Source organism: Leptosomus discolor, chromosome 7, assembly GCF_034619465.1.
Source record: "Leptosomus discolor isolate bLepDis1 chromosome 7, bLepDis1.hap2, whole genome shotgun sequence".
Taxonomy (NCBI): Eukaryota; Metazoa; Chordata; class Aves; order Leptosomiformes; family Leptosomidae; genus Leptosomus; species Leptosomus discolor.
The window spans coordinates 6,005,241-6,022,506 of record NC_141397.1 but is presented as its reverse complement, the minus strand read 5'-3'; the positions used below and the strand labels follow the sequence as shown (position 1 = coordinate 6,022,506).

The 17,266-nt window shown below is 37.8% G+C and overlaps 1 protein-coding gene across 2 annotated transcripts in view; it reads left to right on the top strand.

The window, feature by feature from the left end:
* CRPPA (CDP-L-ribitol pyrophosphorylase A) overlaps nucleotides 1-17,266 on the top strand; it is a 115,428-nt gene that overhangs the window by 34,562 nt on the left and 63,600 nt on the right. For both annotated transcript variants that reach the window (XM_086468321.1, XM_086468320.1), the window contains exons 4-5: nucleotides 5,810-5,914; nucleotides 13,092-13,137. In XM_086468321.1, coding sequence (XP_086324447.1) covers nucleotides 5,810-5,914; nucleotides 13,092-13,137 — 151 coding nt within the window. The remainder of the gene's footprint in view (nucleotides 1-5,809; nucleotides 5,915-13,091; nucleotides 13,138-17,266) is intronic.

Sequence of the window (17,266 nt, the reverse complement as noted above, 5' to 3'; positions counted from 1 at the left end):
TCCTAGATCTTGCACAATGATTTTATTTAATTTATGCTCAGAAGCGCGAACTTTGATATAAATATTTGTTCTCTGCATCCATATGCACTTCTCAGTCCCTGTGAGTTTCTGCCTTTACGTGTTGTGACAGTGAGTTTTTTGAGGAAATGTGTTTGAATTAAAAAAAAAAAAAGCAGAATTATCCCCAACCTTGGCTGGTAGCTAAAACTTTAAACAGTGTAAGGAAAGCAAATTTCATGTTGCCCACACTGTGGGTTCGTGCCCTGCATTCTTGCCTATGGGACTGCTACTGCCTAGCAGCAGGTTTTGTACACTGAACAGTAATTGTCAGCCTCAACATAGATTATGAACTGCTTTCAGGGACTGATAGGAAGAAAATGCTTGGCTGACTTGACTTGGGAGCTCGTGTGTCTACAGCAGGAGTATAGAACATGGCTGCTGGTGATGGCAGTGTGGACTGCGTTCGTTGACCCAGGACATTTATTCCAGAAAGGGAAGAAGCGAAATTAGTCTTTCATTTGTAACTTTTACTATTAAAAAGACACTTGAAAGCGTTACTTGTTTGTAACCCTTGTCTCAATAACATTTTAAACCTTTAATTGCACATTTTGTTTGATTTCATAGAATCATTTAGGTTGGAAAAGACTCTTAAGATTATGATTTCAATCAAAAATGATGGAGGCATAGAGATTTCAACACTTTTAAGTCCCTATATAGTTTTTGAAAGATCAGAGAATGTCAGGAGGAGGGAAACCCAGATGAATGCCTTCTCTGAGAGGAGGCTGGAGCCTGAGAGCCTTCAGGCTCTTAGGTCTTCAGCTCCATGGCTGAAATGTGAATTCGGCTGTTGTCTTCTGTTTTTCTTGGTCATACACCTTTTAGCACCTGGGATCTTGGAACCAACCAATGCATAAGTTCTTTAATAGGTATTTAACGGACTTAGAAGCAACTTGAGTACCAAAGTATTTCAGTGGTCAGGAAGTATTCAGGGGATCTGACAGTAGGGTGCAGGGAAATCACGACATGTACGGAGCAGGCACCTGCAGTTACTGCAGTGAAAGGCGTTGGGATAGAGGTACAGATCTGCAGAAAAACAGGCTTGCTTAGTTCTGTCATGGAGTAGATTGCTGTATTTTTATTCACTGTGAAGCACTACTGCATCTGGACGTGTGTCACAGCAATTGTAATGATTGACTACAGTAGAGATTGTTTCAGAGATGAGCTTATCTGAACTCAGATTAATCTCACTGTTTTCCCGTTCATGTATTTCCTCCTTCTGTTTGCTGCTTCTGTTATTTCTCATTTAGCTGTGCTGTATTGCTGTAGGCTGAGTGCTTGCTGCAGATCCACTGTTGGATTCATCATTTTTTGTTTCCATGGTAATGAACATGGCAAAAAAAAAATCTTTATAAAATATGATAAAAATAGGCAAATTCAGGTTCATCAAGAGCTTGTGTCTGCTGCTTTTTTAACTTGGTAAAATGTTCCTGATGGTGAATATTCACGAGGTACTCTGGCACTCCAGCAGTGGAAACTTGATTTGCAAGGATCAGGAAAAATCATAAAGCTCTGCTATTGTTAATTAGTTATCCATTTGAATTGCAAGTGTGCTGATATTGTTATAGAATGGATTTACATGGGAGAGTGAAATGGAGACACTTGCTGCTGAGAATAGAAAAAGTACTAGAGATGACACAGACAGTGGTTACCGAAGTGTAAAAGGCTGGCTCCGTACAGGCTTTAAAGGTACTGTGTCAAGGAGCAAATCGGAAGTTTTTCTTTCAGTTAATACCTAAAGAATATTGATTTTGCTTCCTTATTATAAAACTGAGGAATGATGTAAAAATAAGAAAATGACAGGGCTGTAATGGAAATTTTTCTTGTGTCTATGTTTGTTCTGCTGTATGGTTACCATACGTATATCCATTCAAAATCTAGCAGTATATACAGTAAAATAGTGCATGTTAACAGTAAAAGCAACTGTTAATGTTAAACACTGCTTCTTTATAGTCTTACTTGTTCGAAGTATTATATTGGAAACAAGTTGGTTGGTTTTTTGAGCCAGGGAGATACAGGCTGCACAGCTGCTCTGTTCTCTAACCCCTCATTCCATGTTTATAGCTAAGCAACAACAGTATGTCTTGCATTTTAGGAAGTAATACTATTTATAAAAATATTTTCAAATTAATCCAGGAGGCAGAGGAAGAAGAATTGGTGCAGTGCTAGAATCTGGATCTCACTTCCCCCATAGCACTTTATTCAAACATCCACTCTTGGAAAACAAACAAACAAAAAGCCACCCACAAAAAAAGTCAGTCCCCCAAACTACCTATTAGAATGCCTTTGAGTATTCAACAGTTCAAAAGCATTTTTCAATAACATATTTCCTTCTGTGTCATTTAAAGAACTAAACTAATCTGTTTTCTTTCTTCTGTGGATATGGTTTGTGCCAGTGTTTCCAGCTGTTTCTACCATTTCAAATCTGTGGTCTGAAACTTAAACTATGTCTATTGTTTCACAAAGCTATGTGTGCATGTCAAGTTCAGTTAACTGTACTCTGTCAAACTTTATGTTAAAAAGCCTTTCAGTCAAACAGAGACTTTAGAAATAGTAAGAGTTTTAAACAGATTGTTGTAATGTGAATTGGCTTTAGATGTACAATGAATTACATACAGCAGACTTAGGATGAGAATGTTTGCGTGCCTGGGTCAGTAAGAATTTTACTCATAGTTATTCTACAACTTTTTGTTATAGGCAGTCCCTGATCATGCTTCATTTGTGAACTGGATTTCGTAGAGCAATATAGAAGCCTTCAAATTCTGCACCTTAAATATGGATTTAAAATTTCACTCGTGGAGCTGTTCAGTGTATGGATAATATATAAACTAAGCTGGTCTTGAGCTGATACTTCCATTTCATTGTTCTCCTCTGACATCAGTGTATCAGACTTGCAGGGGAGGACACTGTGACAATATGTTTAGGTTTAAACAATTACAGATAATGAGAGTGGTAAATGTCATGATGTACAAGTGTTAGTGAAATACGTTTTTAATTATTACTTTGCTTTGTGTCATATTTCATCCCTCGAAGCCAGAAATACCCTCAAGATGCTTTAGCCCATTGATGGAACTTCTCCACTCCCTACTAATTATCTGTAATTAATACCTTGCTAAACAGTGGGAATTGCTTAGTCCTGTCCTAGTATCATTCATTATCCATATATTTAAAAATGTTACTAGGCCATTTCTGGTTTCATTGGCAACTTATCTCTGGACCTCTTTACCTATTTTTGGAGCTAGAGTTCCCTATTCCTTTATATTTTCTGTTGACCTTTTTTGTATCTATCTTGATTATTTAAAGGATATAAATAATTTCTGCTTAATTTAAAAATATTCCAAAGCGTCTTTTTGAAACCTCTATTTTCTTTAGTATTCTGAAAGAAGTCTTTTTAAGTCACTGTATCTTCTTGTGTCTGTTTTGTTACTCAAAGCGCTTAGAAACTTCTGTGAAGAAGTATAACACTTAAATTACTTTCTAAGTGGGCTGTGTAAAAGGATCTTCTTTTTGATTGCAGTTATGACAAACTGAAATGACAAAAATTACTAATTTAAAGAATATAAAAGTGGTAACTGTGATTTTTCTAAGAGTCTGTGTTAGTAATACAATTCAGTTGTGTAATGCTGATGAATTCCTTGAATTTCACCGATGCGTTATAAAACAAGAATAGAAACCAAAAAAATTTCTTCATCTTTTTTATTAAACTACTTGAGGAAATTATATAAAAAAGGCAAGTTGTATTGCAGCAATCCTATTTGAATCTTCTTTAACCCACTTATATTTTTGCATTCTTGATGATTTTGAAAGCTTGAATCCTGGAGGAGACTGAATTGATGAGCACAGTATCTGGACTCTCAGGTTTTATTCAAAACACAAATTTGTAGACACATGGTTAAATCTGACCATGTGGAAGGGTTATTTCAGCTTCTTTCAGCTTCAGCTTCATTGCAGAGCTAATTGTCGTTCTTTAAGGAGTTAACCGGGTGTGGTTTGAGGTTGCTGAAACTGATAACAGCCTACTTGCATAATAAGGTGTTTCACTGAAGCTTTTACTAAAGCTTTTTAAGGAAAATGAACAGATTTGGGATAAGAGTAAGGATTTACCAGAGTAGATTATTTGTTAGAAGATAAGAAAAAGGGTAAAGTACATGACCAGTTTTCATAGCAGTAAATCACCAGTGGAGTTTTGTGAAGATCTGTGCTGGGACCTGTGCGGTTCATTTTGTTCATAAATAGTTTGGAATAAGAAGTGGAGATACCCATTTTTTTTTTTTTTTTTCTGAGTAGTAGAGATAAGGGCTGACTGAGAAGGTTTGTAGGAGGATGTTATGATAAAATTGATAGGTAAGTGTAGGTAAGTGTGAAGGAGGGCAAAAGGATTGGTCAGAGTTTTGAAGTAGCTTCCACATGTGAAATGAGTGAAAAGATTTTGATCTCTACCTGTGGAAAGAAGCAAGAAGAGATGTGGTGGAGCATTTTGAACGCTGAGAAGGTGGTTTTGCATTCCCTTTTCTATCAGAACAACGGAACATATGATGAAGAAGGTGATGAATCAGATGCTTCCTAATGCAGGTGCTTAAAAAATACTGCTATTTGAAAAGTAATGGGGTGAATTCAAGATTTGTGTAAGTCACCAAAGACTGTTAAGGCAGTCACTTCTGGTTCAATGTGTCCCTCGGGCTTCTTAATTTAGGGATTTCCTAAGGCAGGTGATAGCTTTATATGAGGCCAAGGGAATATTCTGGGAAAGCAAGAAGATATGATTGCCCTGTTCTTTCTTGCCTATCCTTGACTATCCACTGTCAGCCTCTGTGGTCTTATCAAATATGTTCATTTTTATGAAAGACCCTATCTTAAATTATCCTTCCTTGTTACGTGTAATTCGTGTTTCTGAATGGGCTGGTAATTTAGCAATATGAATAGTCTAGAACTTTCTTATCTTAATCAGACCAGTTCATCTTGAGGTGGTCCTATCTGGTAAGCTCCCAGTTCCTGCTTTTGTTTTGGCTTGAGAGATTCTGCTCCCTACCCGGTTTTCCATTAATAGGGTTCTTGTAATCGCCAACTGTAGGAAGCCAAACTGCTTGTGAAGGGTGTGCTGAGAGAAGAATGCCTCTTCTAGGTGACTAAAAAGTGGACAAACTCTATTCATTTGTTCATGTAAATCTGGAAGGCTCGTGGAGCAGCATGAAACTTTGCTGGTTTGTGTGTAGATAACTGGAGAAAAACATAGAGGGAAACATGTAAGGAATACAGAGGTTCTTAGTTACTGCCATCCTTTTTTGATGTCGCACAAACCGAACCAGACAAGGCATTTGAAGAGTCATGCTTCTACAATTTATTAACTTGGTCCCATACTCTACAAGTTTGTCACTAGAAGGTTGGTAGTTTCTTTTGGTGAGGCCTCAACTCCATCAAAAATTTTTTTTATACGTGTAACTTCTCATTAATTTAGTTAACAACATAAAGCTTTAGCAAGATACTTAAAAGCACCTAATTGAATTTATTTGTGGTTATAAGGTGTTTATTTACTTCTGTAACACTTTGCTGGATACCCAGAATTTGGCATGAGCTTCTTGGAAGGTTTTATTTCTGATCTATCCTGAATCAACCTACCTAATACAGCATGTATTATTCTGGACAGGACTGCTGAGATATAAGGTTTAATTAATGAAAGAAAATCTGTTATTGCTTAGAAGTATGATTTCTTTAAGACTGATCAAGAATATTTATTCATTTTTAATTACTGCAGTGTACAGACTATGACCTGGATTATGGAACTGAATGTTTGCATCTGGCTCTGAAATACTGTAAAACAAATGCCAAACTTGTTGAAGGAACAGCTGACCTCTGGAAGGTAAAGACAATACTAATATGTATTTTTATATATCTTTTAAAATTAATACAATTCACATATTACCATAAAAATTTGGATGTGTTTTCAGTTGTAACAGTTAGGCTTTTCCCTTCCAAATTTCAGAATTGTTTTTTGATTATCATGAGCTTTTTTTAGAGCTCATTGATGTAGACGGACTTGGGCAGATGTTACCTGAAATAATCAATGAAGACAGTATTTATCTGGAAGAAGGAAAACCAACTAGGTACTTGAATAACCTGAGAATCTGAAAAACTATAAATCCACGATCTCTAAACCGAAGAACATTCTTTTGTGAGATGAACTTTCTGTTGCAATTTCTATATCTTTTGTATATTTTCCTCTACTTTTCCTATGAGGCCATCGTTTTTTTCTCTGGTGCCAAATACCTGTTTGATTTTTAGATTGGTTCACTACATTCAGTAACACTGTAGTCTTTAACACCTCTTCCAAAAATCTTTTAAAATTTTTAAAACATCGTTCACCTTGTCTAATACTCTGTAGGTTCCTGATGACTGACAAAGCAGGAGTGTATACAGGTGCCAAAGGACATGCCCCTGCTGCTTAAAAGTCTCACATTTCATTGTTTTGGGTGATGGGACATTATTCTTTCTCAGTAGCTGTTGTCATGCAATTTTTAAGTGTTTCCTTTTTTTTTTTTTTATTTTATTTTATTCTGTTCGTGACCACATTGAAGGATCTGGAAGCAGCTCAAATCATTCCATCTGTCTTAGACAGTAAATTTCCTCCAGTGGGACATGAATTCTGATAATATGACAATAAATCTTACACAGAAAGGTAATTTCCTGAATCTGCAGTGCAAATTTCCAGTGCAATTTAGCAGCAAAATTTACTTGTGCGCTGGTTGCATACAGCAGCTTCTTTCAATACCTTTCTGAGGATGTAGTCTATCTGAAACAGTATATTGTCTGTTTTCCTATTCAGTCTTCTAAGGGACAGATTCTGTCATGCATGCACATTTGCATTGCATCACTTCTAGGATGGTTTTGTTGTTCTTGTTACAAAGCATGGTGCTTACATGAGGGGTAACGAAATACACCCATAATGTTCTTTTAGTTCTTTACTATCTGTAGATACTACTGATGCCCAGCAGGTGAAACGTAGTTTTTTGACCTAGAATGACAGAATATGCAAGACTGAAGGAAGTGTCTAGATGTCATCTGGTCCAACACCTTGCTGAAGGTGGCGCCAGGTTAGTTAGATTAGGCTGTGCAGGGTCTTGTCCAGTTGAGTTTTGAGTACCTCCAAGAATGGAGATTTCACAGACTCTCTGGGGAAAACAATTCCAATGCATGCCCCTCTGTATGGAGGAGACTTTTTCATGATATTTGGTTGGCATTTCCCTTGCTGCCTCTTGTGGGCAGGGTGGAGGGTGAAAGGCCAACAGAAAGATCTGAAGAAAAGCTGAGTTTACTCTTCACTATGGCTGCTAATTATGACCCTTTCCCACCCTTTATTTTCTATTCTTTGGGCTGAACAAGCCAAGTTCTCTCACACAATTTTAGCAGCCCTCTGCTGATCTTCCTCCTGTTCCTCATTGCATTATACTGGGGAGCCCAGAACTGGGAATAGTACTCTGGTGTGTTCTCAAAGCGCCGAATACAGGGGAATAATCCCTGCATTCCCTGTAATGAAGTCTGCTTCCTTACTGTACAGCCCAGTCAACTGCACTCCTTTTCTGCACCACTACACACTGCTGACTCTTGTCAGCTTGTCCTGAAGGTCCTTTTCTGCAAAGCTGTTTTCTGTATTTTGGCATCAGTGCGGGCTGCTGCCCAGGGTTATTCTGTCCCTGATGCAAGATGCTGCATCTGTGTTCGTTATCTTTCACAAGGTTTCTGTCAGCCCCTTTCTCCAGCCTTTCAGGATCCCGCTAAATGAGTGTTATACCCTTGAGTGTATTGAATACTTCCCCGTTTGTTGTCAACTACTAGTTTGCTGAGGGTATTTCCTCTTTCCCAGGTTATTAATAAAGGTATTAGACAACGTCATCCCCAGTATCAGCCGCTGAGGAACAGCACTAGTAACCAGCCCCCAGTGACACTTCGGACTTCAGCTTGTGCAAATCTCTCTCTTCAGAGAATCGTTGAAGTGTTGGTGCCACTCCAACATTGTTGGTGAAACGAAATCCTGATGCTGTTAACTTTCTAGCATGTGGGACCCATTGCAGTAGCACTGGGCTTTAAAGAGGCCTGTAAACACATGGAAAATGTGTGGAGCAGTGCCATTAAAGAAGGGAACACTCGTGCTCAGTCTGTGCAGTTTGATGAAGTGCAGAAGGCTGCCAGTTTTCTCAAGTGGTGCTTGCCTACAAAATGGTTACGAGCTATTGCTGTTCGTTACTAGTCACCTTTCAGAAGCAGAATTGTCTTTCTTTAGCTGTCATAATAATGTAATTTGTGATATGTTGCTGTTGTTTTCTGTAAGGCTTTGCAGTGCTGAGATAGATGATATTTCACATGCCAAGAACTGATCTGTTCCCAGGGGTCCCAGTTTTATTTTTTCAACAAGAGGCAAAAAGATAATCCATCCAGATAAATGAGAACTGGAATAAATAATCATTGTTCAGCCGAGGTTTCAGAGGATGTGTAACAGAAAAACTGCAGTCAGTTAACAGGTGGGGAACAGTTTCTGAAGTCCAAGTATTATGAACCAGCTTCATCCTATGTGGACCTTGAATCTTTAAAGAGCAGATCGGGTATTGCTAAGAATGCCATTTATTTATTAGGTGCACAACTGACATAACATTAAATGATTCAGAGCTGTAGGGAAAAAGTTACTTACGTGTGCATATATATTGTTTCCTTGAATTAACTCTAATTACTCTACCTGAGCGCGGTCTACTTACACTGTGTTAGAAAAAGTAACATTTCAAAGTCCCTTACCTGGAGCTAAAGCAAGAGATAGTTTGTTTACTTTCTGGTAACAAATTACGAAATTAAAATCATTCTTTGTGGTGACAACAACCAGGCAGGAACATTCAAATTACTTCAGTGTCATAAATATTGATAAGTTCTATTATAAATGTAGTTATTAATAACTATTTAAAAGATATTTAGGATCAGGATGGCAAAAAAGGAAAAAGAATGACTGTATGAACACCATGTTTTCAGTTTCTCTGTGGTTTGACACCTTTGAAACAAAATGAACTTAAATGTTCTGGGGCAATATTGTCTTAAATAAAGTGTAAAATTGATGACAGGATGTAATTTTTGGAATCTAACATACGTGTGTGTATAATGCAGATGAAAACTGCATTGTAAGGACATTTTAAAGAGACTGATACCTCTTTAAAGACTTGATGCCGATAGTGCAAAAAATGTTCACCATTCCTAAAAACAACAGGTTATTTTCTAATCCTACAAAAATATCCCATACAAAGGAGATCTGTACGATACCTTACTATAAGAGAGGCAAATACTTCATTAAACTAAAATGAAGTGCATTTGTGTGCTCATAATGTATGTGTGATCATAACTTCATTGTATTTGTTGGGTAAAGAGTTATGTTTTGCATTTAACATACAGTTTTGTAAATCTGAAATGTTCCTTAAGCTAAATCAGGCTTTTAAACATGAAATGGGAATAATTTTGGGGAACTTTTAAAAGAGCATCTTCCTAGGTAGTGAAGAGATGCCATCTTATAATTGAGAGAGAAAGGCACACAGGAACACAAACCAACCAGCCCTTCTGTGATGATTTTTGAGGCTTCACTAAATAGATAAAGTAGGTTGTTTATTAAACAGAAAAGTAGAGAAATGTTTAATAAGTAAGACTATTCTGCCTTTGCCAAATAAGCAGATGAGCATTTCGTATTCCGTGATAGTTGAGGCATTTGTGTTGAGTTTTAGTGTTTGGCATAGCGATATCCTGGATTGCAGCAATAACATTCAGAAAATCTTAGAATGCTCGATGCTCAAGAGGACAAAATGAAAATTAATGTTGTCACAGGAAGAGAGAGAATCTGAGTGATTAGAAGCCTGTGAGTTTGATACTGATCAACAAAAGCAAAGGGTGCACTGCTACAGGCAGAACTTGATTAATAAAGAGTTAAGGGACTAACGTAATTAATGTCAACCAACATGGAATTAACTTTGTGCAATTGACTTTAAGCCTTTTTTACAAGATTATAGTCTTGGCTGATAAAGATGGTAGAACTGATACAATATATGGTTGGCAGAAGTTTGACTTGTTACTGCATTACAATCTTAATTAAAAATAGGATGCCTGTAATTGTACTAGGCCTCATTAAATAGATTAAAAATGGGATAACTGATATATTTCAAAAGATAATTCTCACCATGTAGAGTTCTGCAGAAACTGTTATTGTCTCTAAGCTGTTTAACGTTGGTCTGATAAGCTTTGCGAATGACACAAAGATTTAAAGATTTGTAAATCAAAATATAATTGATCAGAAGTAACCCACTGATGAGGATTGCTTGGCAGACAATTTGAAGAAAAGGTATGCTTTTCATTGCAGCCAAATATAAAGAACTACTTTTAGAAACAAAAACAGTATAGGCCATGATTAGAGAATTGTTCTAGGAAGGCAGTGACTTGGGAAGTGGTGTAGGAATCACAGAGGACAGCGAGTTTCCAATGTGGGCAAAATACCTTATGTCAGCCACGGGTGCAGAACTGAAGAATATGAAATTAGAAAAGAGATATTGTAGTATGACAAGTGGTCAAATACTGTGGTCAAATCTGGACTCAGGCTCTCTGCGACTGTTGATAAATAGAGAAGGTTCAGAGAAGAGCATGGAAAAGATTAAATGTCTGTTTGATAAGTTGATAGAGATTTAGCTTAGTAACGTGATATAAAAGAAACAGAAATGGATGAGGTAGAAGATTTGTCTTCTGCAAAGTGAGAGAGAACTCCTGCGTGTCATTGCTCTTGCTTATTCTTTTACCCCTGTGATCTTTGCACCTCACCTGGGCTGTGAGAGTGGAGAGAGCCATCTCACTTTCAGGTACAGAGCACCCTTAAAGCGTTCTTCCCGGCGGATTTGGCAGGTCTGACTTGCCTCCGGCTGCGGTGAGCCTAGAAGGCAAATCCACTTGCGTGAAACTAGAGATAAAGCGATATAGCTGGTCAGAGAGGGAAACTTGTGTGGACTAGCCTTCAGAGTTGTTTAAAACAAATTTAGACTAAAACAATCAACGGGTAGAATTAAACCAAAGGGTGTCTTTGTCATAGTTGCCTGTCTTTTGAAGAAGTCTCATCTAAGTTGCGAGAACATCTCTTAACACAAGAAAATCCAGAGACAATATGAATATCCATACCTGAAGAGACACTTTGGTTGGATTTGGGATTTTATTCAATATTTAAAGAGGTGTGGAGAATCCTTCCCTCTCTGACACGTAAGTGGTGATCACCTGGCAGGGTTTTTGTCTCTGTCAACTTCACTATTTTCATAAAGCTTATAGGAGTTTGTGACTGAAATTAGCTTATAGGATCAAAGATTAGGAAAGAAATATATATGGATAGTGTGATATGGTCTCAGATGATTCATTTCTGTAGGAAACCACCCTAAAAAGTATTTGCTGATGTCTAGCTCAGAATTTCAGAAGTTATTTTAAAGGTTTATACTTAATTTTTTGTTCTTCTGTGCTGTTTTCTTGAAGACTGGGCCTAATTTGCAAAGTAACTTCTTTTTGAAATCAGACTATTTAAAAATCCTTTTGCATCTCAAAGAGATCGTGAATCTGAGGGAACATGAGACTGCTTTTGACAGAGCTTAGATAGTCTTGTTTCTTGAAAGGTTTTTAGATGGTAATCTGTTACAGGTTTACTGCAAGTTCAGTATAAAGGCCCTCTAGAAACAGGTAATTAGGAAGAATCCTTGCCACAAAACTAATCACTCAATAATTCTTTATCCTTAAATTTAAATTCAAGACGTTGATTTTTCCAAGCAATATGTAAACTCAGATACCTACGATTTCTCAGGCTGGATTCATTCTCTATCTGCTTCTCTTGCAGGACAAGCTGTAGGGAAGTAAGTTAATTTTTAATTTTAAAAGAATATAATTCCTTGGAGTGATGATGAGTAATGGGAAAGGTAGCATTATTCATCTGTTTCTGACTACAATACACAGCTTAGTTTGTGAGATGGAAAGGAAAGCAGTTACAAGAATCCGTACATTAAAATCAAATAATCATTTACTTGGAGACTAAAATGCTAATACCTACAATGACTTGTTTCTGCTGTAAGATTTACCTCGCAGCACGGAAGCTTTTGGAATCCCATTCAGTCCATTTCAAAAAGAAATAAAAAAAGTTAGTCAGACTCTACAGAAACAAATGCAGAAAATGCAGTAATATTTTATTTAGCATTGAAGGAAGTTACAGCAAAACCAAAACCAAGTATTTGGGAGCTGGTCATATATCAGTTCATGTCACTGCATGTCATTGCACAGACATTGCTAGCAAAGACTGTTCATGTCTTGTGTAGATGCTGTCTTCAGTTTTATGTTATTTTATTTGCAAAGCCTAATACTGGGTCTGTCAACCACCATGAGGGTACAAAAGCAGATATGAAAGGGGTTTTTCGCAAGTACCAAGTAAATATTCAGCATCTTATTGTCCATCTAACTCGATCTGATTAATGTCTTTAAGAAGATATTGATGGATTTTAGTCCTCTGAAAGCTCGTACAAAGTATACTGTAGTCTCACTGACTCCCGCTGATTAATTGACTCTCATTAGCAGTAATAGTCTTGCCCTGCTGAAATATTACACCTATATTAGTAAGGGAAATAACGAGGCCTCTCCCTGGCTGTCATCTTTATGATCACAAGTCCTATAAAAAATGATCTATTTCACAGTAAAATTATAGAGTGGAATGAATGTGTGAAAATAGTTCCAATATCATGTTTTTATGATTCTTCAAAGGGTTAAACATAGTTTTTGGTTTCAAATGAGTTCTAAGCATTTAAAAAAAGATTTCTCTGGAGTCTCCGGTAATTTCTGCGACTTCTGTTCTCCTGACTTACCAGTGCTATTTTACCAGAATTAAGAAATTGACAATATCATTTGTTTACGGTATTTCAAATGTGAAGAATTGCCTTCAGGCCATTGTGTTAGTGGTTTTACATTCCTTCCTGCTGTGTTAAGTCTAATGAGGCTTGTCTGTCCTTTAGGTGACCTACAGGAGGGATCTGTATGCAGCTGAATCGATTATTAAGGGTATGTGCTCGTCCTTGTGGCTGTCGGTTTGCATATTCCTGAGTTTAATTAGGAATCTTGTGTGCTATAGTTTTAAATGTCCTTAAGAAAAGTTTTATGATGAATAAAATGTGCTTAGGCAAGTTGTTTTAGCTTGTTGGCTGGAATGCTTATATTTTGCATTATTTACCTTTATTTACTTCTCTTAGAATAGAGAACCTTGTAAAAAGCTGTGTGTATTACAGAGTCAAACAGAGATTAAACTGAATGGCTTTATAAGGAATAAACAAATTTTTTCTTTCGTTTGCAGTTCAATTCTGAATGTTTCATCTTTCTAAACTAAGTAGTAGACTGAAAATTAAACATTAACTCTTTAGGGCTCTTCAGTCTTTTACATTCAGCCACTTGTTACCTAAATTGATATAGCAATTATGTGATATTGAGGTATTCCATTAATTTATAAATACTTTTCTGAACTGGTTTTTAACCTTTTCCTGTACTGGTAATGATGGTTTCATAGCAGTTTAACAAAAAGACTAGATTTAGTCTTTACCTAGATTGACTCAATCTAAAAACAATGTGGAAAGGAAGAACTCTTAAGTGCTGTCTAAGGAGCACACTGATGGTTATTGTAAACAGATAGGCACTGATTCAGGGGACTCCTGCTTGACTCCTTGTTGGGAACTGAGGGGTTAAAGCCCAGAAACTGATGAAGATAAAGGGGCCTCCCTTTGGATTAAAAATGTCTTTCCAGAGAAAAGACTATGGTTCCCATTTAAGAAAAACAGAACAAACGCTTAGGGAATGGTGAGTGACTGGCTGGTTGTTCACTTTGGTGGCTCCTGTGGTGTTGCAAGATCCAGTATTGGCTTAGCTTCTGGTTTGGGTAAATCAGACCGTGCCAAGATCAGCTCTGTCACTGCAGACAAGGTAGAAAGCTTAAGCAGAGCTCAGATATCGCTGTGGTGTTCTGCATGCTGCTTCTCTAGACCTCCAGGAACACAACAAGTTTGGTTTCTGGTTATTACAGTGGGCAAATATTGCATATTATATGCATTGCTAGAACCACCTGACTGAATTCTTCAGGCATGTATCAAGGAGGTAGGGCAGGGAATCCTTGCAAGTTCTGGTTTTGACAGGGAATGGGCTCTCATCTCCATAGCTGGAGGCCTGAAATTTTTGAAAATCTTGTTTTGAGTAGGATTCTTAGAGGTTCCATACTCGTAGCTTTCAAGCTCAGGATTTGCAAACGTAATAAAGACAAGAAGGTGGCTGGGAGTTGTTGGCATGGATTTACAAAGGGGAAATGATGCTTGACCGACCTGATAGCCTTCTACGATGAAATGGCTAGCTTGGTGGATGCTTATGCCTCCTTCCCCACATATCCCCGTCATTCCAGAGCAGCTTTTGGGAAGGTGGGCACTGAGTCGTCACACTTCTTGTGGGGAAACTAGAAACATGAAAAAATTGTTTCTGTGCTCTCATCCTTATAAAGGTGACTCCTTGTATTCTTTAAATCAGTGCTATCCTTTCTTCGTTATAGATTATTTAAAAGAAAAACAAGTAGATTGGTAATATTCTGAAACGTTTTGCTTAAAAATATTTTGATAGTATTTTTTGCTAATTTTATGTAACACATACACACTGTTACTTCATACAAAAATTTGCAAGCGTGAAACAATACTGCAGCCTTCATGCAAGTGCATTTCCATGTTCCTGTGTATATAAGGGCTTCAATAATCTCCTAAGTCATTAAAGAAGATTAGTTGTAATTTATTTAAAAAATAAGATCCATTCCAAACAGCTTTCTTTAAAACTGTTTGAGTAGAAAATGAGGATGCAGCTTATTCAAACAAAAGGAACATTCACGAAGTTTAACTATTTCTATTTATAACTGGAGGAAAAATGCTGTAAGTGACCAGTCATTCTCTTCGTAGATACATATTTTACACGTGTATGTCATCATGTTATCACGTTTTTTGTTTTCACTGAAACCAATACAGTCTTTTCCAGCTGTTGGTTATGATAAAGAGTTTATATAGCTTAAAGTAAAAATGAAGACCTTCATGGTGGTAAATCAGGCTAATCCCTGACTTGGTCTTCACTTATCTAATGTCCTGTTACCTTGCAGGCTGCCACAGCATCTGCTTCAGTAACCACAGCAGTCTGTAGGATGCCTGGTTGGTATGAAAAACTGTGCTTTAAGTTCATTGAAGTTTAGATTTCATTCTTGCTGCATTGCATGAGTTCAGGAAGGGGAAGCCATGCATGTTCTTTACTCCTTATGCAAGCTGTATAATGAGTCCTTCATAACTAATTAGGACACCCCATAACAGTTTTATCTTACATAATTAATTATCTTTAATGGGATTTTGACTAGACACTGTTAGCACTCCAAGTCTGCAGTTTGAGAGTTGTGCCTTATCTTTTCTGTGCCCTTCAAAAGGCTTCAAATACCAGATCTTCAGGTTGATATAATATGACTTATTTTTGTAGTGGACAGTTGAGCCGTGTAAGTTAATATTAGGCAAGCATTTTATTCACAGTTCGTGCCACACCTAAAGGAGAGCATGCTTAAGGGTAGAAAATATTTTTGTCTTATTGAGTAATTGACTGTATCACAGTGTCTGCGTTTCTCGAGAGTTCACAGCCTGCTACGTGGTGCTATATGAGGTGCTCCTGCTTGTCGTTACCCTCCTGTGCTTTCTCCCACAACTTCCGTAGCTGTCTGCTGTGCGGTAGCTACTCGCTGCTGTTCGTGAGCTTTGGTGCCATGGACCTGCTAGTGTCATGGAAGTGTGTCATGGGGATGGACAGAGAAACAACCACCGGAAGAAAGTGGCCTGCAGTGTTTCTTCTCATGGTTTCAGTAACAGTCTCTGGAGAGAGGAAGGATCTTCTGCTGATTCTGGTCGGTTTAGAGATACAAACTGGGCTAGTGGAAGTCCCCAGTGTACTCGTGTGCTGTTCATGGCTCGCATGAGACCTGCATGGCTGTGGATTTTCAGGTGCTGTTCCATCTTACAGGCGTCTTCAGGAATGGGTTTTCTGGGTATCTACCTCCTCTTTTTGCTTTCCTTCCCTTTACGTTTTCCTTCTTTGGGAGGATGATGAGATGCCAGGAACACCAGAAAGGCATATTATGGCAAGAACACCTGCCATCCCATGTGGAATTTACTCTCTTTTGCCTTGTTAAAAACCCCCTTTCTTTTATTTTTGCTTAGCACTGGCTGCTACTGTGTGCATGTTGTCAAGGTCCTCTGGAGGCGTCCCAGAAGCCAACTGTATGGGCTGGGAGGGTGTAGGGTGCGAAGGGCACTGGCCTCACACCAGCTCCCCGCTACTGCTCCAGTCTTCGCAACTGATTTCTTTATTATTAAGTGATCCAATTTACTTTGCTGGATGCACATTTTGTTACTAGATGAATTCAGCAGCGATGGAGAACTTTTGGGTGTACACATTTAATTTTGTGTCTACAGCTCCAAATTTCGTGTCATCTACAGTTATGTTTATTAGTGACCAAAACTTGGCTTCCTTCAGCTTCAGAGAATGACAGTTGTCTTTTCTGTTAACCTGCTAGTTTTAGTTAGAAAATCCATTTAAGCTATACTATAAATATTTGTTTTGATGAGCATTATTCATCCAACTGTTCCTTGTCTAGTTTCAGAGTTTTTTTGCTTTGAATTATGAACTTCAACAAATCTTTAAATATTTCAGTTTTTATGCTAGAATATTGCACTTGTGCTTCTAGACAGTTTTACTAAGGAACAGGTTCCTTGTGGTTCAGTTCAACATGTTATCCTGGTTTTGACTGGAATAGCGTTAATTTTCTTCCTAGTAGCTGGTACAGTGCTGTGTGTTAAATTTGGTGTGAGAATAATGCTGGTAACACACTGATTGCTAAGTAGTGCTTATCCTAAGTCAAGGATTTTAGTTTCCCACACTCTGCCAGCAAGCAAGCAAGGGTATGAGAAGCTGGGAGGGAGCATGGCCAGGACAGCTGACCCCAAATGTCCAAAGGGCTATTCCATACCCTGTAACGTCATGCCCAGTATATAAACTGGGGGGAGCTGGCTGGGGGGCGGGGTGTGGATCACTGCTCGGACATCAGTCAGTGGGTGGTGAGCAATTGTGTTTAGCATCACTTATC